Source organism: Carcharhinus amblyrhynchos, chromosome 6, assembly GCF_965287045.1.
Source record: "Carcharhinus amblyrhynchos chromosome 6, sCarAmb.v2.hapA, whole genome shotgun sequence".
Taxonomy (NCBI): Eukaryota; Metazoa; Chordata; class Chondrichthyes; order Carcharhiniformes; family Carcharhinidae; genus Carcharhinus; species Carcharhinus amblyrhynchos.
In genome coordinates this window covers 82,242,799-82,270,301 of record NC_137329.1, presented here as the reverse complement: position 1 = coordinate 82,270,301, position 27,503 = coordinate 82,242,799, and the positions used below count along the sequence as shown (strand labels likewise).

Genomic DNA, 27,503 nt, shown 5'->3' with positions numbered 1-27,503 from the left:
AGTTTTAAAAAGTAGGGAGACGAGCTTCTGTACCTTTTCAATGTTGTTAATTTTAAGATGTGCCACAGCTTCCTCTTCTGTCAGAAGGATGCAGTTCCAAGGTGACCACTCAAACCTTTTATCCCACCTTATCATTGTTAGGTCTTTCAAACTGTTTGAAGCACTCAGTGCAGACTGTGTACCCCAAATACTGTCAACCAGATGTTTCAGATCTTGTTCCTGCCAATATAACACTTGGTTTGTAACTCCATTTAAAAAGTTGTTCAAAATACTGGTTCAAAAATATTAAAGCATAATCTTCACTTAAAAAAAAGACAAATAACCAGTTTTATTATGGAAGGATGAGTCAAAGGGGAACTCTTGGTCCAGTATAAACAAACAGATAACTGTTACATTCATCTCTCTTGGCTTTTTGTATCATACAATGTACTGTGAAAAATTATATGTTAACTTTTATAACAATAATCATTGCAAATTTTACTGTATGTGAAGTATTTGAGAAGTGTTAAGGTGTTTTATAAATACAGTCCTTTAGGGTATTCGAAATTGATAGACACACCCAGCAGGTCAGTCAGCATTTGCCTGACCCATTGAATAGTTCCAGAAAGTTATGTTTTTAGCTCAGATTTCCAACATTAGCATATTTTGTCTTTTAGACATGCAACCACTAACTGGAAATATTGCCAAAGTTACCTCCAGCACTGGGAATAATTTTCTCTAAATTTGAAATTATAAAACACGTTGAGAACATAAAGCAAGCATACCAACTTTATAATCTCTTACTTTCTTGATAATATTGGATGGAGATAACGTACCCAGGAGAGTTTGTTTAAAATTTACCTCAGTTATAAAAGGTAAAGTCGCCATAGTCCCAGGTGCCCATACGGGGCTCCCTTTTGAGTGGGAGAGCTGACTGGTGGTGATTTAACCTGCGGATCACACTTAAGGCAAAAGACAAGGTTGAAAAGGCATGGTCTTCATCAATAACCTTATATTGTACCTGTAATAAGAAGGCCAGCTGTGAGCCATCTTCAAAACTGGCCTCAGTTTTTCTCAGCCGCTTGAGAATCATTTTGTACATGGTTGCTTCTTCACGGCGACGAGCTTCATTATTCAGCTTAAAGCACTGGCGACAGATTTGAAGAGTCTGTGAAGTTAGTGACAAGGGGAACTCTGTGGATGGTAAATAACTTCCACAACTTGAACAGAAGTAAATGTTTTTGCGCAATTGCATTGGATCCTGTGGAACCTATAAATGAGATGAAAAGTTCATTTTACAGAGTTAAAAAAAATCTTCAATTGCTCCCACTATACACAAGTCAAAATTCATTGTTATTCTTTATACAGCAATATCAAAGAAGTTGATCAAATTTACCTTCCAACAAAAATGAAAAACTACTCCAAGTCTCCAATATCAAATTGAAGTTACGTTAGGATTTTTACATTGCATTTATATAGAGGCCAGTGCAAATAAGTTGTAAAACTCTTTGCACAATAATCAAACTATCACAGTGTGGATTCGAGTTAATATACTCCAGTATGCTTAATGACAATATAATAACTAACACACTGTTAGAGCCAGTAAATTAAAATCAAGGCGGTGCTGCAATGTTCCTAGAAGTGCATCACAGTCCAATACTTCGATGTTGTCACAGCACTGTCCCAAATTTCAGTTGATCAGGATTGATAATTCATTTGGGTTATGCCCAGTGCTTGCAGTGATACATCCATCAACAGTGGAGACTTAGAGTGGCACCCTACTCCCCCAAGAGCGGGGAGCAGTGTGTTAATATAAATTGAAGTCAGCATTTGTAGGTTCACATCCAATTAGAATTTTACTAGAGAACCCACTTTCATCGAAGAATGTTATCTAAGTCTGCTTTCAGCAGTTATGTCATGTTAGGTTGTCAGAGGAATATAAGGAAAGATGTGCAGGAGAACTCAGGAATGCACCAAAACTGCTGCCAGGTCTAGCCGAAAGTAGCACCTTCTGTTTTGCACCTTGAGGTAGAATTTGTTGTGCAGGGCATAAGGGACAAGATTTTTGTGTGTCTGAATCTTGTGGCATTTCTGACCCCATCAATTCCCCCAGCTAGAACTCCACCATTTGTCTAATTAATAATCTGGGTCAGTGCAACCAACCCAAGTCCTGCAAATGATATTGACAGATCATTATATTTTATGATCTATTTGCACTGTTGATGTGGACAATATCAATTCTGTTATACTGTTAATAAGTTAAAAGGTTTCGACTACATGGATGCCCTGCTACAAATTAATTCTAGGGAACAACTCAATCTCACATGATAACTATTAGAAATTGATATGGACAAAATTCAAATGGAATTAGCAACTCGAGTTACTTCCATTCATTCATACCAGGCATTAAAGGCAAGCTGCATCAATATTTTAAATATTAACTAAAAATACCAATTTTTAAAAAATATTTTAGGGAGATTGTATTTTTAGCTTATTCTTTCTTATGTTAGTAGATAAGGAGCTGATTTATTGTTTCGAAGGTGAAATGATGAAGATCAATGTGGAGAAGAGTGATGTGATGCATTTTGGTCAGATGAATATTGACAATCAGTAGAAAATAAGGGGGACAATTCTTAAGGGGGTACAGAAGCAGATGTACATGTGCATAAATCAATAAAGGTGTTAGGATGGCTGGAGAAAACAGGTAATAAAGCATACAGTATACTAGGCTTTATTAATGTGGCATAAAATACAAGTTACAAGGAGGAGTACAATCTCAAGATTGCTACCTGTACTACGTGCCAGTGCGGGTAAGAGTAGGATGCTTGGACGGATGAACACGTGGCTGAAGAACTGGTGCAGGGGGCAGGGTTTCCGATTCTTGGATCATTGGGACCTCTTCTGGGGCAGATGGAACCAATACAAGAGAGACGGGTTACACCTAAACTACAAGGGGACCAATATACTTGCAGGGAGGTTTGCTAGTGTTATCGGGGAGCGTTTAAACTAGATTTGCAGGGGGATAGGAACCAGAGTGCCAGAGCAGATAGTGGAGCGGGGGTTAGGTCAAGCAAAATCACAAATGGAAGGGTTGAGTCTGGTGGAAATAATCTTTTGAGGTGTGTCTATTTCAATGCCAGTATTGTGGGGAAGGCACGGATTGCCACGTGGAAATATGACATTATAGCCATTCGTGAAACTTGGCTACAGGAGGGGCAGGACTGGCAGCTCAATGTTCCAGGGTTCCAATGTTTCAGGCGGGATAGAAGCAGAGGGATAAGTGGGGAGGGAGGTTTGTAGTGGTGGTGGTGGTGGCATTGTTGGTCAGGGAAAATGTTACAGCAGTACTCAGGCAGGATAGATTAAGGAACTTGTCTACAGAGACCCTATGGGTGGAGCTGAGGAACAGGAAAGGTATGACCACATCAGGGGATTGTATTATAGGCCACCCTATAGTCAGCGAGAATTGGAAGAGTAAATCAGCAGCAAGATAACTGACAACTGCAAGAAACACAAAGTTGTGACAGTAGGGGATTTTAATTTTCCACATATAGATTGGGACTTGCATACTGTTAAAGGTTTAGATGGGGTAGGGTTCGTAAAATGTGTTCAGGAGAATTTTCTACATCAGTATATAGAGGTGCCAACTAGAGAGGATGCGATATTGGATCTTCTATTGGGAAATGAGTTAGGGCAGGTGATGGATGTAAGTGTGAGGGAACACTTTGGATCCAGTGACCATAATGCCAGTAGTTTCAACCTGATCATGGATAAGGATAGATCTGGTCCTCGGGTTGAAGTTCTGAACTGGAAAAATGCCAAATTTGATGAAATGGGAAGTGTGGATTGGCACAGGCTGTTCTCTGGTAAGGGTATAAATGGAAACTGGGAGGCCTTCCAAGGAGAAATTTTGAGAGTGCAGAATTTGTATGTTCCTGTCAGGATTAAAGGCAAAGTAAATAGGAATAAGGAACCTTGGTTCTCGAGGGAGATTGTAACACTGATTAAGAGGAGGAGAGAGCTGTATGAAATGTACAGGCAGCAAGGAACAGATCAGATGCTCAAGGAGTATAAAAAGTGCAAGAAGCTACTTAAGAGGGAAATCAGGAGGGCTAAAGAAGACATGAGGTTGCTTTGGCAGACAGAGTGAAGGAAAATCCAAAGAGCTTCTATAGGTATGTAAGGAGCAAAAGGATAGTGAGGGATAAAATTGGTCCTGTTGAAGACCAGAGTGGTAGACGGTGTATGGAACCAAAATGGATGGGGGAGATACTAAATGGGTTTTTTGCATCCGTATTTACTGAGAAACGAGCATGGAGTCTACGGAAATAGGGCAAACAGGTAGGGAGGTCATGGAACCTTTACAGATTAAAGGGGAGGAGGTGCTGGCTGTCTTGAGGCAAATCAGAGTGGATGAATCCCCAGGACCGGACAGGGTATTCCCACAGACCTTAGGGAGGCTGGTGTTGAATTTGCAGGGACCCTAGCAGACATATTTAAAATGTCAATATTCACAGGGGAGGTGCCGGATGATTGGAGGGTGGCTCATGTTCTTCCGTTGTTTAAAAAAGGTTCCAAAAGAAATCCGGGAAATTATAGACCAGTAAGTTTGACGTTTGTGGTGGGCAAGTAATTGGAAAGTGTGATAAAGGATAGGATCTATAAACATTTGGATAGACAGGGACTTATTAGGGAGAGTCAACATGGCTCTGTGTGTGGTAGGTCATGTTTGACCAATCTATTAGAGTTTTTGAGGAGGTTATCAGGAAAGTGGATGATGGGAAGGCGGTGGATGTTGTCTACCTGGATTTCAGCAAGGCTTCTGACAAGGTCCCTATGGGAGGTTAGTTAGGAAGGTTCAGTCGCTAGGTATATATACATGGGGAGGTAGTAAATTGGATCAGACACTGGCTCAGTGGAAGAAGCCAGAGAGTGGTTGTGGAGGATTGCTTCTCTGAGTGGAGGCCTGTGACTAGTGGTGTGCCGCACGGATCAGTGTTGGGTCCATTGTAGTCTGTCATCTATATCAATGATCTGGATGATAATGTGGTAAATTGGATCAACAAATTTGCTGATGATACAAAGATTGGAGGTGTAGTGGACAGTGAGGAAGGTTTTCAAAGCTTGCAGAGGGATTTGGACCAACTAGAAAAATGGGCTGAAAAATGGCAAATAGAATTTATCACAGACAAGTGTGAGGTACTGCACTTTGAAAGGACAAACCAAAATAGAACATACAGCGTGAATGGTAGGATTCTGAACAGTGCAGTTGAACAGAGGGATCTGGGAATACAGGTACAGAATTCCCTAAAAGTGACGTCACTGGGTCATAAAGAGTGCTTTTGGTACATTGGCCTTTATAAATCAGAGTATCGAGTATAAAAATTGGAGTGTTATGTTAAGGTTGTAAAAGGCATTGGTGAGGCCAAATTTAGAGTATTGTTTAGAGTTTAGAGTTTTGGTCACCTAGTTACAGGAAGGATGTAAATAAGGCTGAAAGAGTGCAGAGAAGGTTCACAAGGGTGTTGCCGGGACTTGAGAAGCTGAGTTACAGAGAGAGATTGAATAGGTTAGGGCTTTATTTCCTGGAGCATAGAAGAATGAGGGGAGATTTGATAGGGGTGTATAAGATTTTGATGGGTATAGGTAGAGTGAATGCAAGCAGGCTTTTTCACTGAGGCTAGGGGAGAAAAAAAACAGACGGCATGGGTTAAGGGTGAAAGGAGAAAAGTTTAAAGGGAATATTAGGGGGGGCTTCTTCACGCAGAGAGTAGTGGAAGTGTGGAATGAGCTGCCGGATAAAGTGGTAAACACTTTTAACATTTAAGAAAAACTTGGACGGGTTCATGGATGAGAGGGGTGTGGTGGGATATGGTCCAAGTGCAGGTCAGTGGGACTAGGCAAAAAATGGTTTGGCATAGACAAGAAGGGCCAAAAGGCCTGTTTCTGAGCTGTAATCTTCTATGGTTCTATGGTTCTAAGTTATGCTGAATTTATACAACACTAGTTCTGCCTCAGCTGGAATACTGTGTACAATTCTGGGTGCCACACTATAGAAAGGATGTGAACACATTGAAGAAAGTGCAGAAGAGATTTACAAGAATGGTTCCAGGGATGAGAAACTTCAGTTATGAGGATAGATTGGAGAAGTTGGGATAGTTTTCTTTAGAGAAGAGGCAGCTACGAGGAGATTTGACTGTAATACTCAAAATCATGAGGGCCTAGCCAGATTGAATAGGGAGAAACTGTTCCGACTCAGAAAAGGATTGAGAATGAGAAGTTACAGATTTGAAGTGATTTGCAAAAGAAGCAAATGTGATGTGAGGAAAAAACAATTTCACAGAACGAGTGGTTCAGGGCTGGAATGCACTGCCTGCAGGTTCAGTCAGGGCATCCAAGTGTGTATTAGATGATTATTTGGATAGAAACAATGCGTAAGGGTACAGGGAAAAATCAGAAGAAAAATACCACGCCATTTGGAGACTCAGTGTAGACACAGTGGACTGAATGGCCTCATTCTGCTCTGTAACAATTCTGTGACCAGCTGCTACCTTGATTACAAGATATCAGAAAAACAGGAAAACCCCGAAAGAAAAGGAGATCTGTCATTCAACCTATTTATGCTCCATGATATCCAACTAAAAATTTTCAGTCAGATCCTAACATTTTACCATTTTTAGCAACATTCTGCCATATGTTTCATTTGGAATAATGTAAAACAGATAATTTGTTGACACCTTAATGTATGTACACAGGACGAAAAAAATTCTGAATGAAGAAAGAAATTAAATCTAATTTGTCTTCTTTTAAGTAATTCGTTTTTTTTATACCTTTGTCACTATGGTTAATTTCCTAATCCTGTGCTCCTTCTTGGTGTTTCCCAAGTAGCAAGGCTTTTGGAATCAAGGTACCCTTGTCCTCAATCTTTTTGATTACTGCTTGTGTCTGTGCACTAGTTTGCTTCTTATTGATTTTTGAACACATAAATGTCTTTGCCCTCCACAGTTCCTAGTCTCCCAGCAACAAGAAAGTATGATTTGTGTTTTTTGGATTCAAACTGGAGGCCTCACAAAAAATTTAATCTTCCAACATTTTGATCATTCGTCACTGAGCTTATGAAATTTCCTGCTCCCACCTGCACAATTTACTCTGCTTCATAACTAACCGGCATGAAACATGAATATAGAATTTAATTCTTCCTCCACAAGTTACTGATTTTTTAATGATGCAATTCTGAAGCCTGAGTATGATCCCTGGCAAGCACTACTGGTTACATTCTGTCAATCAGAGCATGTTCCCTTTATCTCTATCCTTTGTCACCTACCTCCCAACCAATTACCAACTCATGTCACAAGGTAACATTCAATTCCATGTGCTTTTATTTTTGTGAATAAATTGTTGGGTGGAATGTTGCAAAAGATTTTCTGGAAGAAAACTTCAATAGTTGCTCTCTTATCCATTATGTTAGTGATCCCCACACAAAAAAATAGCTGGATTACTGAGACATGATCTGTCATTCATAAGTTCATGCTGACTCTCCCTAAAAGCTCACTATGCATGTATAATGAAGCCTGATACAGAATCAGTGGGTGCACGCAACTCTGAAAAAACCCAGTGTATAAGATTCTTGCTTCTCACCAGACGGTGGGAAGTGCAGCAAATGGGATCATTTTTGTAACGATACGAGATACCAAGTGCAGAAATGTTCACATCAGAATTGACCCTTGCTGATTAAAAACAAATTGGACTTCTTTGTACCTGAAGGAATCTGGCAATTTCTGGGTTAAATGTTGGTGTTTTGATATACTGAAGAAAGAGTGTTGATATTCTCTGTCGGAGTCCTTCCAGGTAAGATTCCTTTACTTGTCTCATGAGAAGATCTGCCTCTCTGTCAATCAATTCCACAATCTCTTGTGTAAGTTTACAGTCATGTTCCTGTACAGAAAAAAGATAATTTGTTTTTAAGGCTTGAGTGATTTGTTTTTAAGGCTTGACTGTAAAAATCAAATTATGTAAGCATAAACAAGGTAAAGCTTTCAAAGATTCAAACAGAAATATTTTAATTCAGATTGCGCCATGGGAATATAATATAATTAACATAATACCTTTGCTCAAACAGGAAGACAAGAATAAACCAGACAGAAAGCACTTGCATTCAATTATATATTCATGAAAGCCAATGTAGTATTTTAAAATGTAATCATTCTTGTAATGTAGGAAACATGGTGGCCAATTGTTGCACTGCAAGATCCCAATAAATTAAATGAGCTTTTAGATGTGTTTGGGTAAATCAAAGACAATCAGTACAATTTGTTAAAGAAAGTAGTGCTTGACAAATTTTGATAAGACTTATGTTTGAAGAGGTGACTAATTGGATAAAGGGGATGTATTGAAATGGCGTTCAAACAACATTTGGCAGGAGGACTCTCTTCGTTTGTTAGTGATAATGAAAATGCATGGTCTTTGAAGAAATGGAGCAGCATGGGTGAAAAATTCCTGGGTGGTTAGAAGGCAAATATCAAGGGCAAATGAGTGTTGCCTTGTATGATTTGTAGTTTTGGGAACAGGGTAAACCTCTCAACTTGCTGAAGACACAGAAGTTGAGGTCTTGGCAAACAGTGAAGATGATTGTGAAGGATTTCAGGAGAGCAGGTAATTTAGTTGTGGTGATTGTCCCTTCAGGACAACACAGCAGAGTAAGGGTCACATGGACTGTGTTGCCCTTAAAAGGGACAATCACCACATTAGTGGAATGGGCAAGTTGGAAAATCCAATTCTGGTAGTGAGAATAGGATAGTGGATAAGGTGTGAAACATGTAAATGCTGATGTTCCTCTAAGCTATGCACCGATGTAGTCGCACAACAATCTGTTGTGTGCTACACATGTAAGAATTACAGCCACACATATTCCTGCCAGTCATGGCCCTGCAGCCATTAAATGGCTTGAGAACATAAGAACATAATAGGAGCAGGAGTAGGCCATCTAGCCCTTCGAGCCTGCCCCACCATTCAATAAGATCATGGCTGATCTGAAGTGGATCAGTTCCACTTTCCTGCTTTCTCCCCATTACCCTTAATTCCCCTGTCTATCAGAAACCTATCTATCCGTGACTTAATTATATTTAGCGAGGTAGCCTCCACTACTTCAACGGGCAGAGAATTCCAGAGATTCACCACCCTTTGAGTGAAGAAGTTCCTCCTCAACTCTGATCTAAACTGCTCCCCCCCACTTATCTTGAGGCTGTGTCCTCTAGTCTTGCCATCCTTTCTAAGCGGGAAGAATACCTCTACCCTAACCATCCCTTTCATTATCTTATACGTCTCTAAGATCCTCCCTCATCCTTCTAAACTCCAACAAGTACAGACCCAGTCTATTCCGTCTCTCTTCATAGGCCAACCCCCTCATCTCCGGTATCAGCCGAGTGAACCTCCTCTGCACTCCCTCCAAGGCCAATATATCCTTCCACAAGTGTGGCGACCAAAACTGCACACAGTACTCCAGCTGCGGCCTCACCAGTACCCTGAACACTTGCAGCAAGACCTCCCTACTTTTATATTCTATCCCCCTCGCTATAAAGGCCAACATTCCATTCACCTTCTTGATCACCTGCAGACTGGGTTTTTGCAACTCATGCACAAGGACCCCCAGGTCCCTCTGCACCGTAGCATGCTGCAGCTTTCCGCCTTTTAAATGATAATCCCTCCCACTATTATTTCTGCCAAAGTGGATAACCTCACACTTGCTAACATTATACTCCATCTGCCAGGTCCTCGCCCACTCACTCAGCCTATCCAGATCTCTCTGCAGACTTTCCACATCCTCCATGCCATTTGCTTTTCCACTCATCTTCGTGTCATCAGCAAATTTCATCACCCTACACTCAGCTCCCTCCTCCAGATCATCTATATAAATGGTAAACAGTTGAGGCCCCAGCACCAACCCCTGCAGCACTCCACTAGTCACCAACCGCCACCCAGAATAGCGCCCATTGATACCAACTCTCTGCTTCCTATTAGACAGCCAATCCTCTATCCACGCTAACACCTTACCTCCAACTCCGTGCAACCTAACCTTCTGCAGCAACCTTTTGTGAGGCACCTTATCAAACGCCTTTTGGAAATCTAAAAACACCACATCCTCTGGTTCCCCTCTGTCTACCGCACTAGTCACATCCTCAATGAAATCCAATAAATTCGTCAAACACGACTTCCCCTTAACGAATCCGGGCTGCGTCTGCTCGATCAAACCATTTTTTCTAGGTGCCTCGCTATTCCTTCTTTGATGACGGATTCTAGCATTTTTCCAACTACAGACGTTAAAATAACCGGCCTATAATTCCCTGCCTTTTGTCTGCGACATTTTTTAAACAGCGGCGTAGCATTAGCCGTTTTCCAATCTTCCGGCACTTCCCCAGAGTCCAGCGAATTTTGATAAATAATTACTAAGGCATCCACTATCACCTCTGCCATTTCTTTCAGAACCCTGGGATGCATTCCATCAGGTCCTGGGGACTTGTCCACCTTCAGTCCCATTAGTCTATCAAGCACTACCTCTCTAGTGATAGTAATCTCATTTAGGCCCTCATCTCCTACCATCCTTCTATCTTTAATATCCGACAAACTATTCGTGTCCTCCTCCGTGAAGACATAAGAACATAAGAAATAGGAGCAGGAGTAGGCCATCCAGCCCCTCGAGCCTGCCCCGCCATTCAATAAGATCATGGCTGATCTGTCGTGGCTCAGTTCCACATTCCCGCCCTCTCCCCATAACCCTTAATCCCCTTGCCTATCAAAAACCTATCAACCCACGTCTTAAAAATATTGAGCGAGGCAGCCTCCACCACTTCAACGGGCAGAGAATTCCAGAGATTCACCACCCTTTGAGTGAAGAAGTTCCTCCTCAACTCCGTTCTAAACCGCCCCCCCTTTATCTTGAGGCTGTGCCCTCTAGTCCTACTGTCCTTTGAGCTGGAAGAGCCTCTCCACCTCTATCCTATCCATCCCATTCAACATCTTATATGTCTCAATGAGATCTCCCCTCATTCTTCTAAACTCTAACGAGTACAAGCCTAGTTTATTCAGCCTCTCCTCATAGTTCAACCCCCTCAACTCCGGTATCAGCCTAGTAAACCTCCTCTGCACTCCCTCCAAGGCCAAAATATCCTTGCGTAAGTGCGGCGACCAAAACTGCACACAGTACTCCAGCTGCAGCCTCACCAGTGCCCTATACAGCCGCAGCAAGACCTCCCTACTTTTATATTCAATCCCCCTCGCTATGAAGGCCAGCATCCCATTCGCCTTCCTGACCACCTGCTGCACCTGCAGGCTGGGTTTTTGCAACTCATGCACAAGGACCCCGAGGTCCCTCTGCACCGTCGCATGCTGCAGTTTTTCACCACGTAAGTAATAGTCCTTCCTACCATTATTCCTACCAAAGTGGACAACCTCGCATTTGCCAACGTTAAATTCCATTTGCCAGTTCCTGGCCCATTCGCCCAGCCTTTCTAGATCCTTCTGCAGACTCTCCACACCCTCCGCACAATTTGCCGTTCCACCAATCTTGGTGTCATCAGCAAACTTCGACACCATACACTCAGTTCCCTCCTCCAGATCATCTATATAAATGGTAAATAGCTGAGGCCCCAGCACCGACCCCTGGAGCACTCCACTAGTCACCAACCGCCAATCCGAATAGCACCCATTGACCCCCACTCTCTGCCTCCTATTTGACAACCAATCCTCTATCCACGCTAACACCCTACCCCCAACTCCATGTCCCCTGACCTTCTGTAATAACCTCTTGTGAGGCACCTTGTCAAACGCCTTCTGAAAATCAAGAAAGACCACATCCACCGGCTCTCCTCTATCCACCGCCCTAGACACATCCTCATAGAACTCCAATAAATTCGTCAGACACGACTTCTCCTTAACGAAACCGTGCTGCGTCTGCTCTATCAAACAATTCTCCTCAAGATGCCTCGCTATTTTCTCCTTGATCACGGATTCTAACATTTTACCTACAACAGACGTTAAACTAACCGGCCTATAATTCCCTGCCTTTTGCCTGCCACCCTTCTTAAACAACGGCGTAACATTAGCCGTTTTCCAATCTTCCGGCACCTCCCCGGAATCCAGCGTATTCAAAGCCTTAGCCATTTCCTCATCGCCCACTGCTAAATGCCCCCGCTCATCCTCCAAGGGTCCAACATTCACTCTAGCCAGCCTCCTCTTCTTTATATATTTGTAAAAACTTTTACTGTCCTTTTTTATATTTAGTGCTAGTTTAGCTTCATACTCTATCTTTCCTTTCTTTATCACCCTCTTAGTCATTCTTTGTTGATTTTTAAATCTTTCCCAATCTTCTAATCGCCCACTATTTTTAGCCACTCTGAACACATCAGCTTTTAATTTAATACTCTCCTTTATTTACTTGCTTTATTTTTTATTTTTATTTTCTTCCTTTATTTGTTGAGAAGCATTAATAGCCTGGAGACAGGACTTCTGCCCTTCACTCAGCAGGAAGTTGTACATCAGAAAGCTGCTGAGCAATGTGACTGGTCAACAGATCTGTCGCCCCAGCAGCAATGACCAGATTCTATATCCCAGAATGCAGGACCTGAAAAGTGCAGGGCTGTCTTACAACAGGTAAGGGAAGTAGAGTCTGGAGGTGATGATAGAAAATGACAGAGAGGCAGAGGAGGAAGATCCGAAGAGGGGTATTATGACCGTAATAGCTAATTGCTGAGCAAACCAAATTGTAGAAGGAAAGTTGGCTTATAGGCTATATCCTTTCTTTTGTATTCTTTTGTATTTCAAACTAGATGAAAACATACTGATCACAACAGCAAGAAGTCCAGGAAAACGTTTGGGATATAAAAAATTAAAAGTAAAAATAAAAGATTTAATAACAAGAAGAAAGGAAAGCTTAAGTAAACAAAGTTACAGTTACACAGCTAAAAGCAGTCTTACTAAACATTCCGCTCAAAAGACTCTCTACTTGGTCAGATCCACAAGTAAACATATTCCAGGCAACACTCCTTTATAGATAGTTGACTGTAAAAATCCAATGATATTACCCAAGGAAAAACTGTTATTGCCTTAATAACAGCAAACCAGAGAACCTCTCAACCTCACCTTCACTTTATCAGCTGAAAGAAATGAGGGCCCTCTCTATCTCCTAATGCAAATTTCAAAGTTTTATTTATTTTCTTATTAAATCTCTTCATCATAGTTCCATCACAAATGCATGCATTTAACATTTTCATTCCTTTCATCCCTCAATGCTCCCAGACAAGTTAACCTTTCCCCATATATAGCATGTTGGTGCACAGGCACATACATTTCTTTACAGAATAACACATTATTTCCCCAAAATATTTTATAAAAAGATCCATTCTCAGAGGGGGCACATGATTAGAAAAAGGGCCATCCCCAAGGTCCTTGCAGGATGACCTGCCAAGTCTCCCCCAGCCTTGAATTCCCCCAAGCGTATTAGGCATCACACGCACTAGTATAAAAATGCCTACAGTTTGGAGTTGGGCAGGGCATCCACATGTTTAATTTAATGGGCCCTCTATCTGCAAACCTGCCACTGGGGACTATAAAATTCTGCCCCTTAAGTCCTCAGAATTTTTATGGGATGGGCTTTTAAGTTGAGTTGCGATCATTAGATTTGATTTAATTATTTTTTAATGCCATTTTCTCCCAAAGCCTGTTATTATGCACTGTTCGGAGAATTTACAGAATTGTGTGGCTGTGACTAATTACTTGCATTGAAACACAAGGCTGAAAGGGATAATTGTTACCTAACAAACTTCTGATTGTACAGCATAGTTGGGTATATGATGTAGATTTGTATCACAATTACCAACATTATTCAATAATGTAAGTAAAGAGTTACCCTGAAGAGCCTCTATCTTCCACAGAAAGTATCTAAAGACTAATAAAGACTGACTGAGAGGTGTGATGAGAGCTCGCAGGTTGTTACTCATAGCGGGTGGAGAACTGCAAGGCCATTCACATTGGGAAGTGAAAAGGCTGGGATAGGGGTGGCTGTGAGATTGTTTCAGAACTTATACAACATAGAACATTACAGCGCAGTACAGGCCCTTTGGCCCTCGATGTTGCGCCGACCAGTGGAACCAATCTAATGACCCTCTAACCTAATCTATTCCAATGTTATCCATATGCCTATCCATTGACCATTTGAACGCCCTTAAAGTTGGCGAGTCCACAACTGTGCAGGCAGGGCATTCCACGCCCTTACTACCCTCTGAGTAAAGAACCTACCTCTGATATCCGTCCTATAATTACCACCCCTTAATTTAAAGCTATGTCCCCTTGTGTTAGCCATCACCATCCGAGGAAAAAGGCTCTCACTATCCACCCTATCTAACCCTCTGATCATCTTGTATGCCTCAATTAGGTCACCTCTTAACCTTCTTCTCTCTAACAAAAATAACCTCAAGTCCCTCAGCCTTTCCTCATAAGACCTTCCCACCATACCAGGCAACATCCTGGTAAACCTCCTCTGCATTCTTTCCAATGCCACCACATCCTTCTTACAATGCAGCAACCAGGACTGTATGCAATACTGCAAGTGCGGTCGCACCAGAGTTTTGTACTGTTGCAACACGACCTCACGGCTCCGAAATTCAATCCCTCTACCAATAAAAACGAACACACTATACGCCTTCTTAACAACCTTATCAACCTGGGTGCCAACTTTCAGGGGTCTATGCACCTGTACACCGAGATCTCTCTGCTCGTCGACACTACCAAGAGTCCTTCCATTAGCCCTATATTCTGTACTCCTGTTACTCTTACCAAAGTGAATCACCTCACACTTTTCTGCATTAAATTCCATTTGCCACCTCTCAGCCAGCTCTGCAGCTTATCTACATCCCTCTGCAAACTGTAACATCCATCCTCACTGTCTACAACTCCTCCGACTTTGGTGTCGTCAGCAAATTTACTAATCCATCCTTCTACACCCTCATCTAGGTAATTTATAAAAATGACAAACAGCAGTGACCCCAAAACAGATCCCTGAGGTACATCATTTGTAACTGAACTCCAGGTTGAATATTTCCCATCAACCACCACCCTCTGTCTTCTATCAGCTAGCCAATTCCTGGTCCAAACTGCTAAATCACCCTCGGTGCCTTGCATCTGCATTTTCTGCAGTAGCCTACCATGGGGAACCTTATCAAACGCTTTGCTAAAGTCCATATACACCACGTCAACTGCCTTACCCTTATCCACCTCTTTGGTCATCTTTTCAAAAACCTTGATAAGGTTTGTGAGGTACGACCTACCCTTCACAAAACCGTGTTGACTATCCCTAATCAATTTATTTCTCTCTAGATGATTATAAATCCTATCCCTTATAATTCTTTCCAAAACTTTGCCCACAACAGTAGTAAGGCTCACTGATCTATAATTCCCAGGATGGTCTCTATTCCCCTTCTTGAACAAGGGGACAACATTTGCTATCTTCCAGTCTTCAGGCACTATACCTGTAGCCAATAACGACATGAAGATCAAAGCCAAAGGCTCTGCAATCTCCTCCCTAGCCTCCCAGAGAATCCAAGGGTAAATCCCATCTGGACCAGGGGACTAATCTATTTTCATACTTTCAAGAATTGTTAACAACTCCTCCTTATGTACCTCAATCCCGTCTAGTCTAAAAGCCTGTATCTCAGTATTCTCCTCGACTACATTGACTTTTTCCTGTGTGAATACTGACGAAAAATAACTTGGAGATCATTAGCTGGCTTTGAAGCCAAAGTGTGGAACAGATTTGAAATTTACCAGAGAATGAGAAGTTGATAGCTTCCCCCACTGTGATCTTGGCAGCTAGCCCCTTCAGGACATGTCACCCACACACATTGATCAACAGCAATTTCTTGGCTCCTTTTCTGCTTTGAGGGACATGATCACACAGGTTGCAGATTCCTGCGCTATGCATTAACATTTTGCCGTGTTCATTTTCTTTTTATTTGATTTCACATTAAACATCTTAAGCATTGCGACTTACTAATTACCCACTGTTTTAATATATTTTCTACTTCTTGCATATCCATTGGTAACTTTTTAAAAATTTATGAAATATAGATTATTTAAATTCAATTAGAGGCTCACATTTGTACAATATCTTGATATTGGTGCAGATAACAAAATTTATTCTGCACACAGATGGAAAAGAATTACAGGGAGCACAGCTTGGGTGTACACATGCAAGGAACACAAAGTTACAGCAAGCAATTAGGAAGATAAATGGCATGTTGCTTTTCATTGGGAGGGAACTGGAGCACAAGAATGATGATGCCTTTCTTCAATTGTACAGGGCTTTGGTAAGATCACACCTAGAATATTGTAGGTAGTTTTGGTCTCCATATTTAAGGCAGGATTTACTTACATTGTAAGTTATACAGCAAAGATTCACTGGATTAGTTCCCGGGATGAGAGGCCAGTCCTATTACGCGCGAGTGAGTAAATTGGGCCTATGTTCTCTGGAATTTAGGAAAACAACAGGTGATCTCATTGAAACATAAAAGATTCTGATGGGGTTGACAGAGTGGATAGTGAGTTTGGGAAGAGAAGACAGGGGAATCTAGTACACGGAAGCACAGTTTCTGGATAAGGGGCTGACCATTTAGGAGTGAGACGTGGAGGAGCTTCTTCAGTCAGAGGGTTGTGAATCTTTTGAATTCTCTATCCCAGAGGGTTGTGATTGTTTCATAAGTGAATATATTTAAAGCCGAGACAAATAGATTTTTGGCCTTGCTCGTCCCAAAACCATAAAATCCCAACAGAGGTCAACAGACTTTCCCATTGTCTGCCCCTCACCCACTCTGATTCCTGTGGCGGGCAGGGTGGTAAAATTCTGGCGCTGGTCTCTTAGAGAATTAAGGAATATGAAGCAGGCTCAATAGTCCATAAACTCCTGCTTCTATTTCTTATGATCTTCTGTACAAAAAGAATATTTAACAAACGAGTTTTCAGAGAGTGAATAGGAGAAAATTATTTCTTCTGGTTGACAGCAATTCAGTAAAAATGTAGCACAATTGCATTTAATGTTAGATCAGAACAAAGAACATTAAAAGCTGAATACAATTACGTGGGCAGGCTTCTTTGGCTTTCGTATCTTTGAAAAAGAACATGTAAATAATTTTCATGTTTGCATTTATTTCTCAATTGCATAAAGTCAGTTAGTAGCATAAAAGTAACAAAGCCTGTTGCAGTGCATTTAGCTCCAAACCAAGTCTAAGGCAAAACCACTTTAAACATCTGCACATATTTCCAGCCTGATTTCAATATACATCTGAGAAATGATGGTAATTTCAGTTATCCAATTCTACAGCCATTCGTTTTTTTAAAACATCATTTCAACCTCATCCTATCCGTTCATTCCTGGAAAGAAAAATGCAGGTTTGCCTTTAATTTTTAATTGAGAAAGAATGCCCAATATCTGTAGTTTAATGTCCGTTAGGCATCAACATAACCAGTTCTGCATTTATTTTGAGCACTTCAGTACCTTGACTGTGTGTTTTAATGTTAAAAGAGCATCCAGTCTCTCATCCTGGGTGAGGTATTTCATATTAATACTGTTGTAAATATCACGTAGCTCTCTGGCCCGGATGGTAAATGGTGTGTCCATCTCTGTGACTCTCCCATCATATGCTTTCCACCTTATGGGGTCTGCACACTGCAACAGTTAAATATATCAAAAACAATTTTCACAGCTTGCACGAAAGTACTTTCTTTTATAAAAAATATAAAACATTGAAAACAGCCAATTTGGTGACACCTTGTGGTCTATAAGATGCATACCATCACATTATTTTAATGGTTTGAATGAGAGTAGTGCAATTAGTTTATTGGTAGAGAAGTAAACATGTGATATAATTTCTTTCATGTAAATTCCTAATTAAACAATAGCAATATTTTGAGGCTGAAAGGTGAAAATGCTGAAGGTTGTTTCAATAATCAACAATAAATTAGCAAAAACTTCATCTGAAACAAAGAAAATAACGTAACAAAAGTTTGATAAGGAAGGAAAATTGAAAGTAACAAAAGACCAGGTCCTTATTAAGATAGTAGGTAATGAAAAATTTAGCATTATTTCCACATGGTAATTGCTGCAAAGGTGAAGATCTCAGCTTTCTCAATACTTTTCCACATCTGAATAAAATTTATTTATTAGTGTCACAAGAAGGTTTATATAAACACTACAATGAAGTTATTGTGAAAATCCTCACGTCACCACACTCCAGTGCCTTTTTGGGTACACTGAGGAAGAATTTAGAATGGCCAATGCACCTAACCAGCACGTCTTTCAGACTGTGGGAGGAAACTGGAGCACCTGGAGAAAACCCATGTAGACACAAGGAGAATGTGCAAACTCTGCACAGGCAGTGACCCAAGCCAGGATTTGAACCTGAATCCCTGACACTCTGAGGCAGCAGTACTGCCATCGTGCCGCAAGGCTGGAAAGATGATTGGCTGACATCATAAGAAATTAATACATTTTTTGCAAGATTAATGTAAGAATAGATATCAGCACCATTTCAGTCTGCTTAGACAGAAACATCATTACTTTTCAAATTTTTGGAATGTGAATCTGACGATTTTTCACAAGTACTATGGATAAAATAAATTTCATTACAACAATTGAACCATATTTCTAACCTGAGGTAATATGAACTGTGCCACTTAACCAGTACTCTCAATTTGCATACTTTGGGAATTTTATTTTAAATATTATGTTCATAACCACACAGTGTTCTTGTGGAATTTGGACTTCAAATGCAGGATTTTGTGTTTTGGGTCAGAACTGCCGCCAAGGTTAAATGGCATGACCCTCCACTGGCCAATTCTAGAAAAATCACCAATTAGTGGTCAGAAGACATGTTTGCTTTCAAATTAGGACAGGCAGATCGTTCCCTGAAACAGAGGCTCAATCATAGGCCTGCAGTTCAAGGGAGAGAGAAAAGGTGTCTTGAGACACCCGCACTCAAATTTCATTTAAAAAAAAAGTCCTCAGCAGCTGGGCCACCATTATGGAGGGGAAATCCTCCAAAATAGCGGAGAGGCCTTCATAGCCTGCCTGGAGCACTGTCTCCAGTCTGCCACCAGCAGGCCATCTCTAGGCGACTGGCCTGGTCTCTGAATCACTGGGAACCAGTTGGCTTCTGAGAAGAGGGCTCAATTGCTTTAAACTCCCCTTAATTGGGTGAAATCGCCACTCACACTTGTGACCCTCATCCTGCATCTAGGAAAATGGCTTGTAAATAGAACGGTAACGGGAAACTGATGCATTGGCTAGCGATGTGAGTTTGCCCTCATATGGGTACTCGCCCCATATGAGGGCAAAAATTCAGTGCAATGTGTATAACTGGTTGCTGCTAGTGCAGGATGTTTTGAAGGAATTGAACTGGGAAGCCAATTCACAAAGTGTAATTTTCCCATAAATTAATATGACGACCATAGGTCCTGCAAACAAGAACAAGAGTTCTAGATAAAATATCTTTTCCTCTTGCTATTTGCTATTATACTATTCCAACAAGGGGTACCAAAGGTACAGTTCAGTAAATATCTAATTTCCATACATCTACTCCTGACAAATAATTGACTGTTTTAATTGGTCAAAGAAATATAAATATAATGTGGTTATGCACTGAATTATTTAACATATTAAAATAACATTGACCTTATTCAAAAGATTCTGAATTAGCTTTGGTCCAGTTTCCTTAGCAGCATCAAATTTGTGTCGAGAAATTGATGCAATGAGCTGCGCTTCTTGTTCCAGGAGTGTGTACAGAGCTGCTTTTCTCTCAGGTCCAGTAAAGGTACGATTTATGTTACTCAGCTCCTCTTGTTTCCAAACTAAATACACATAGACAGAGCACATAAAGACAATCTCATTTTTCAGTCTCACTGCAAGCATGAGCACCAGCAACAAATAATCAAATAAAATAATCAGAACAAGTATGTAAGATAACAAAAACAGGGCTAGAATTTTGAACTCAAAATGAATGCTGCCTCTGACTTGAGACAAGGGGCAAGATTTTCCTGGAAACTAGCAGCAGGCCGGCACTGTGCAGGAAAACCAGTGTTGAAGCCACCAACAGCAACTGCGACTTTCTCTACTATACATTGCAGGATTGGGAAAAAAACATCAAGCAGCGGGGCCACGGCGTATTGCTGAGGGAGCGGCCTCTGATTTGCCGGTCCCACCAACAGTTCAGTAACACAAAGATCAGCATCCCCTTTTTTAAAGGCCACCAAAGTGCAAAGAAGTTCACCCCAGCACCCCCAGAACCACCCTCTGACATGACAGGGGCGCAGCCCAGGGCATGACCCTCTCCCACAATGATGCACTCACTTGAACTCCCCTGTGAAGTCTGCATGCCAGGTGCACGCATTGGGAAACCAGTCTGCATTTCACGCCAACATGCATGGAGTTTCTGACTAGGAGGGGATGATTCAGGCTATTAATGTCTATTAATGAACCTAAATAATGTTCCCGATGTTCCCTGATGTGGGGAGGGGATGATACTTTCCACTCTCTGTAGCCCAACCTACCCGACGTGATCATGGATGGAATATTCCAGCCAAATGTTTTGAATTTAAGCATACATAACATTTATAACAAAAGAAGATGATGCATATACTACAGATGGCATGATCATGCCTACCTTGAAGCCACAACATACCTTCCAATGCATGAAAAAGGAGATCAAAATCTTCTTTTGTCTTCGGATTCATCCTTCGTTCATACTGCCTCTTTATGTAATTTTGCTTTTCCAGTTTAATTTTCAATTCTTGTTCCTGTTCCCATTGCACCCTCCTATTCTTTTGCATCCTCAGTTGCTGAACATAATTTTTCGCAGCCCAGCGTCTAAAGTAGGTCTGCAGCACAATTGCCTAAATAAAGAGAAACAAATATAGCTAAGCATCAGATTGTATATCAACAAATTGTAGGTTTCCATTAATGCTGGCATCTCCTAGAATAAAGATCTGGTAAAGATTTATTTCGATACTGCTGTCATAACAACTCATCAATTGTCTCAATTCCGTACAGAATGCACGCTGCTTAATAATTTTCTCAGTAGCTTAACTTTCTATGATTTTGGAGCAGAACAGCAAAGTTTTGAGAGAACAATTAATACTTGAACACAATTAACAGTACAAATAACACATTAACTTCTCCCCTTCAAATCAAAACTCAAATATAATTTCACTCGAGAATTTCTCTCTGGTGCCACATTAAAATATAAACCGCCTAATTCATTAAAACAAATCTTCTGAATCAATTTGAATGTAATATATTAAAATGACATAGAGGAACTGAATAAAATTCAAAAGGGTTGGTGTCAGAACAGGGAGATCATAGCTATTGGGATAGATTAGAAAGGTTGGAGCTTGTTTCTTTCAGAAAGACTCAGTATGCCAGAAGAGGCCTTTAAAATTATGAATGGGTTTGGACAGGGTCGATCTGGAGAGAATGTTTCCAATAGTGGGAGCATCTAAAACTTGACAGCATAAATAAAAGATTGTTAGTAATAAATCCAATAGGGAATAAAGAACACTTCTTAACTCAGAGTGGTCAGAGTTTGCACTTTCTACCTGGTTGAAATAAACAACTCAACTGATTTCTGAAGGAAACTGGGCAATGTAAGAGAAATGGGAGTAGAAAGAAATTCTGACTACTGAGAGGCGTATCAAATGAGAGTGGATTCATATGGGGTAGATTAAGTTTGCATTAAGCCTTGGTTAAACAAATGGTGAACAGTTTGGGCTCCATATTACAAAAAGAACATTGAGGCACAGGAGAAGGTGTAAAAAAGATTTACTAGAATTACATCAAAACAGAGAGCTTATAACTACCAATAAAGATCAGATAGGCTGGGACACTTTTTTTAGAATAGATAAGACTGAGGATGACCTGATGGAGGTTTTTCAGCTTATTAAAAGGTTTGATAGCATAGATATAGAGAAAATGCTTCCATTTGGAGACTTTTGGGTGGGATTTTCTGGCTCGCTCGCTCTAAAACTGGAAAATCCTGCCTGAAGTCAACAGACCTTTGCATGATCCGCCCCGCTACGATTCCTATGACGGAAGGGATGGGAAAATCCCCCCATTTGTGTTCTTCTGTAAGACCAGAGCTAAGTGCCATAATTTTAGATAGTAACACAAATAAATCCAATTGGGAATGTAGGAGAAACCTCTTTACCCAGACAGTGGTTAGAATCTGGAACCTACTACCATAGGTATAAATTAGCATTGATGCATTTAAAGAGAGGCTACATAAACAATTAAGGGAGAAAGGAATAGAAAGGCATGTTGATGGAGTTAGATGACGGAGCTGGAAGGAGGTTCATGTGGGGTATAAACGTCAGTGTAGATTTGCTAGATTAAATAGACTCTTTCTGTGCAGCTTACTTATGTAATTCTATGTAATATTTAGCAAAGGGACATGAGTAGGTAATTTGACAATTTTAGATTGGGATCTTCTGGTTTTGAACACTCAGAACAGAAAGTTAGTAGCATGCATGCGCCACATAATCCAGAACACACATTTTATAAACTCAAAAGCATATCCTGCTCCTTTGTCTGCTTTTCACAATGTAAATACATTCAGAACCTAGGATTTAACTCCTAGAATTCTCTCTCTCATTCTAATCTGAACCTTTTGCCACCTTTTAATTTTCTGTAAAAATGATCTCTGAACCATACATGCTAGACTGCAAATACGTCTTTACCGATGATTTATCCATATTTAGAATAACTTGTTTTACTTTATTGGAAGGAAATTTCCCAAGAATGTGCTGGTATCAAGGAATCCACTAGTTCCATTAGTCTTCGTTTCCTTGATGAGTTTCACATATGGAACTTTACAAGAAGTCTCTTGAACTCCAATTGGTTATTATTCACTGGATTATGAAATATTGCCCCTTAAGCCCTTCAGATCAACACTGGCAGCACATCATACTATCTCTTCCACAAATGCTGCAAAAGTAACTGGACTTAATCCTTGCATGCAATGTTTCTGAGATTTTTTAAAATCACTTTTTTCTAAAGAATGAAGTTGGGATAAGCTTTACTTTTAATAATGTTTTTTTAAAAAAGCTATACAGGCACCATCACGTGTTTAAATAAAAAAGAGTACGCAAATAAAGGATGGTTAACCTGCTATTTGAAAGTTGCTTTTCCCAAAAGCTGATCAATAAACGATCCAATTTATTCTCTCGGCTATTTGAAAATCTACCTTCCAGTGTTGTGTTGGAGATCTCTTAACCTGTGAGAGTGACAAGCTTTTAATAAAGATCGAGGGGCATTTATGATAAGAACTCAACCACCTGAGAAGGCAGTCAGGCATTTGGAAACAGGCTGCTGCACTGAGACTCAGGCAGCAAAACACAAAGAGTGGCACAGATAATTGCAGTGGGCACTGATCTCTCCATCCCTGTGCTCTTGTTTTTGCTTGATATTTTATAAAATGGATTTTCACTACATAGACTATTGTTGGCACACTGTGACACAGCATGTTAGAGTATTAACACCCAGGAAACATGTTAAGTATTATTTGTGTAACTATTGTCCAATGGTCAAACTAAAACAACAAATTGATATTTTCTTGTCATCTATGGGACTAGATAAATTAGGAAGTTAGGTATCTGATCTTGAAATTTAGAAGTCACTTACAATGTAGCCAGTAAACATAATTAAAACTCACCGCTTCCAACCTACAGGCATGATATTCTGCAGCAGTGAAATACCTTCCAGGAGTAATCAATTTATCTGTGATATTGGACACATAACAACCAATTTTGGTCATCTGTGTCGAGGTGTGATTTGTTGTTTGTTGATATTGTGTCTTGTTAGAAATTGTCTAAATAGAAAAGATAACACTTATTGTGAAATTTGCAAAAAAGGTAAAAATAAACATTTATTACAAGAACTGAAATTTATGGAGAACAAAATCACGAATCTACTTTTTGCTTTTCTCATTAACAGATTACATCTTGGCATATTTCAGCCATTATTAATTATGTTAGTTTATTCTGGAAACAATAGAGCCAATTTCCCAAGACTGCCAAGCAGCCAGCATATCAATAGTCAAAAGCACACCAAAGAACAAGAGCAATGACTTATATTTATATGAAATCTTTAATGTACTAAAACATCTCAAAGAACTTCCCAAGGCCATTACAAAGCAAAATATGACCAGAGTCACATAAGGTAATATTAGAGCAGATCAGTTAAAGACATAGATGTTAAAAAATGTCTTAATGGAGGAAATAGAGGTAAAAAGCTTTATGGAGGGAATCCCAGAACCTAAGAAAAAGTACTTTTGCTACAGGCCAATAAAAGTATCAATAAACTGGACTGTTTAAAGTCGTCATTGCTTGTCTGGTGTGATGCTGCCATGCCTTTAAGAAAGATAGTTTAAGCATATTCTCTGCAGTTATAAACAGCCTTGGTTTTTCTTTTCATTGTACTGACCTTGGAGTTTCTGACCTGGATTATAACATTAGGAATCAACATAGATTAATGAATTCAGGGGAGATGGGTGACGAGAGGTGATTCAGATTGGGGCATGGGCAGCAATGTTTGAATTACCTTAAGTTTCCCAAGAGTAGAATGTAGGAGGCTGGCCGAAGATCCATTAAAGTAACATAGTCTAGAAATATACGCCAGAGGCAAGGATAAAGTCGAAGATATTACAAAAGGAGAATAAGGTGGTAGGAAGTTCAGCATGTCAAATTAAAATGACAAAGCCTCCTGTCACCTTATCAGTCCCGGTAAAGCAAAAAGCTCTCAACATTTTATTTGCTGGATTTGCACTGGAATACAGCATTTTATCTAGGAAATGGAAAATTAAAACAAATGTCCTCATTACTTTATGTGAATTTCTTGCCACTATTTTAAAAAAAGTGTTGAAATTAGCATTGAAACTGCATGCCCATTCCCAAAGAGATTTCTGATAGGAAAAGACCTTTGTAAAAGATGCAGAATTTTTCCTAAAAGTAGTAAACTTTTACAAAACAAATTAATAAATAAGTTTTAGTTTTTAAAAAAATCAAACATTTTACACAACAAATGCTCCATTCTACCTGTGTCTCCCTGCAGAACATCTCTACACAACGACAGTTTCTCCTTTTGCGTGGAGTCTGTGTTCCAGCATGATGGAATTCTGTTCCTGTAAGTCTGTGTCTGTAGCCGCCTAGAAAATGCTTGTGATAGGGAGGTCTTTCAATTTCTACCACTACACAGTAACACGTCCCGTCATCTACAAGAAATCCATGTTACATTTTTCTTGAAAAGAAGAATTTCCGTTTGAACATGCACTTGTTTGCAAATAATCCTTTTTAACCAATGTGGTTTTCCTCCAATAATTTGGTCTAATGAAGTTTGAAAAATAGACTTAGTGATTGTATAAATGGCACCTTAGCTTCTTGTTTTAACTGTAATAAATACCTCATTATAAATGAAGAACATAAACGTACACAAGATTAATTAATTTCAACACTTATATTGTTCATAAAGTCTGAGGGATTCGATCCAGGAGCTGTTGCTACCATCAGTTTTGAGCTTCATTTCAGAAACAAATACAAGATGGATAAAGAGCAGTTCTCTCCTTGTAAGGGGAGAGGGTGGAGTTAGTCCCTCTAAATAAGGTTTCTGTCATTTGATATATTATCCCCCACTTGCATAATAGCACACCTAGTTACATAAGTGGCCCCATGTGCTCACTTTTCATAACCACAGTTAGAATCATAGCAACATAGAATACCTACAGTGCAGAAGAAGGCCATTCAGCCTATTGAATCTGCACCAACCACAATCCCACCCAGGCCCTATTCCCATAACCCCACATATTTACCATGCTAATCCCTCTGACACTAGTGTCAATTTAGCATGGCTAGTCAACCTAACCGGAACATCTTTTGAGTGTGGGAGAAAACTAAAGCACCCTGAGGAAACCCATGCAGACACGGGGAGAATGTGCAAATTCCACACAGCCAGTGACCAAGGCCAGAATTGTACCCGGGTCTCTGGCACTGTGAGGCAGCAGTGCTAACCATTGTGCAGCAGCAGTACTAACCACTGTGCCACCGTGCCACCCTACAAAAGCTTTATAAAATAAATTAAAATATTTGATATTCAATGAATTATATTGACCAAATACTAGCATTGCAGTTATAGACCTTCTCCCAGGTTTGTTTTGGTGCGGCTTGTAGTGTGAAAACTGAACACCTGATGTTGTTGTAACTATGATGCAATGTTACATGATTAGTAACAGAGATCTGGAGAGAAGGAGAAGTCAGACTTCACGCAGTTACTGAGATGTATACTGTGGTCTAAATAAACAAATGATAGTTTTTACAATTGACAGTCTTGAGGGACATAGGCAACTCTAACGATGAAATGTGATGGCAGTAGACAGTGAGTAAAAAGACTCAGAGAAGATCTCCAAGAGAAGACGACAGACCTGACAGATTTTTAGAATGAAATTATAAAAAAAATCGACGATTTACCTAAAAACTTCGGGAATTTGAGGACAGCAGTTGTAAGCTGAGACACAGACCCCAGACACTGGGCCACAGTGAGCACAGGCAAGAATCAATAAGCCAAATCACTGAAGCAGAACCAGGTCTAGAGTTTGGGAAGAGTCAGTGTTGTCACTCCCAGGACCTTTCCAAAGAGCTAAATGTTTGCGACAGGCTCAACATTGGAACAACTGGAGAAAGAGACCTTTCCAGATATAGGAGAACTTCATGTTTGCACATGAAGAACTATAAGGATCAGGTCAGTATTTTACTTTATGCAGTTGGAACTATTGTTGACAATGTTATAGCCAGAAAGGGAGTTGATGAGACTTCAAGTTCTTATGATGCGGTCCTCTCCAAGTACTTGATTTGTATTTCAGCAGCATTTGAGAAAACCTAATCATTGAATGAACAAAATTGATTAAATGAAAAAGAAGGGTGAATGCATAGATTTTTTTCATCAATTATCCATACTGGCTAGCTGAAAATTGTGACTCCAGAATGCTGAGAGATTAATTATTTTGCAATTGCATTGCACTTGGGGAACGAGATGAAGGTCTATCAGATCTCTTGCAAACAGAAGAAAGTCTAATACTCACTAAGGCAAAGCAAATTGTGTGACAGACTGAGCTCAGAAAACAAAATAGAGCAGTTATCCATGTGGAAAGTGACATCCCATAGAAACATTCAACATGTTAAACAGAAAAAGCCAAGAACAGAACAGGGAAGACAAAAGCCTGTGCAAACTGGGGAAAAGAACACCAACCCATCATCTTGAAATGCTCTCAGTATAGAAGGAAACATTTGCAAAAATGGGAAGAATGCCTAGCAGGGAGAGCAGACTGTGACAATTGTGGAAAGTTAGAACATTTTAAAACTGTCCAATGATCTAAAACAGACAGCCTGCAAAAAGAAACAAAATAAATTAAACAAGGCCAAACCAGGTATAAGAAATGGAAGAA

The 27,503-nt window shown here is 40.2% G+C and overlaps 1 protein-coding gene across 6 annotated transcripts in view; it reads right to left on the bottom strand.

The window, feature by feature from the left end:
- iqub (IQ motif and ubiquitin domain containing) overlaps positions 1-27,503 on the bottom strand; it is a 63,899-nt gene that overhangs the window by 981 nt on the left and 35,415 nt on the right. For all 6 annotated transcript variants that reach the window (XM_080190793.1, XM_080190792.1, XM_080190795.1 and 3 more), the window contains 8 exons: positions 25,105-25,280; positions 23,724-23,879; positions 20,700-20,910; positions 19,694-19,869; positions 17,519-17,689; positions 7,738-7,914; positions 1,001-1,249; positions 34-219 (listed from right to left, as the gene is read on the bottom strand). In XM_080190793.1, the coding sequence (XP_080046919.1) occupies positions 34-219; positions 1,001-1,249; positions 7,738-7,914; positions 17,519-17,689; positions 19,694-19,869; positions 20,700-20,910; positions 23,724-23,879; positions 25,105-25,280 (1,502 nt within the window). The remainder of the gene's footprint in view (positions 1-33; positions 220-1,000; positions 1,250-7,737; positions 7,915-17,518; positions 17,690-19,693; positions 19,870-20,699; positions 20,911-23,723; positions 23,880-25,104; positions 25,281-27,503) is intronic.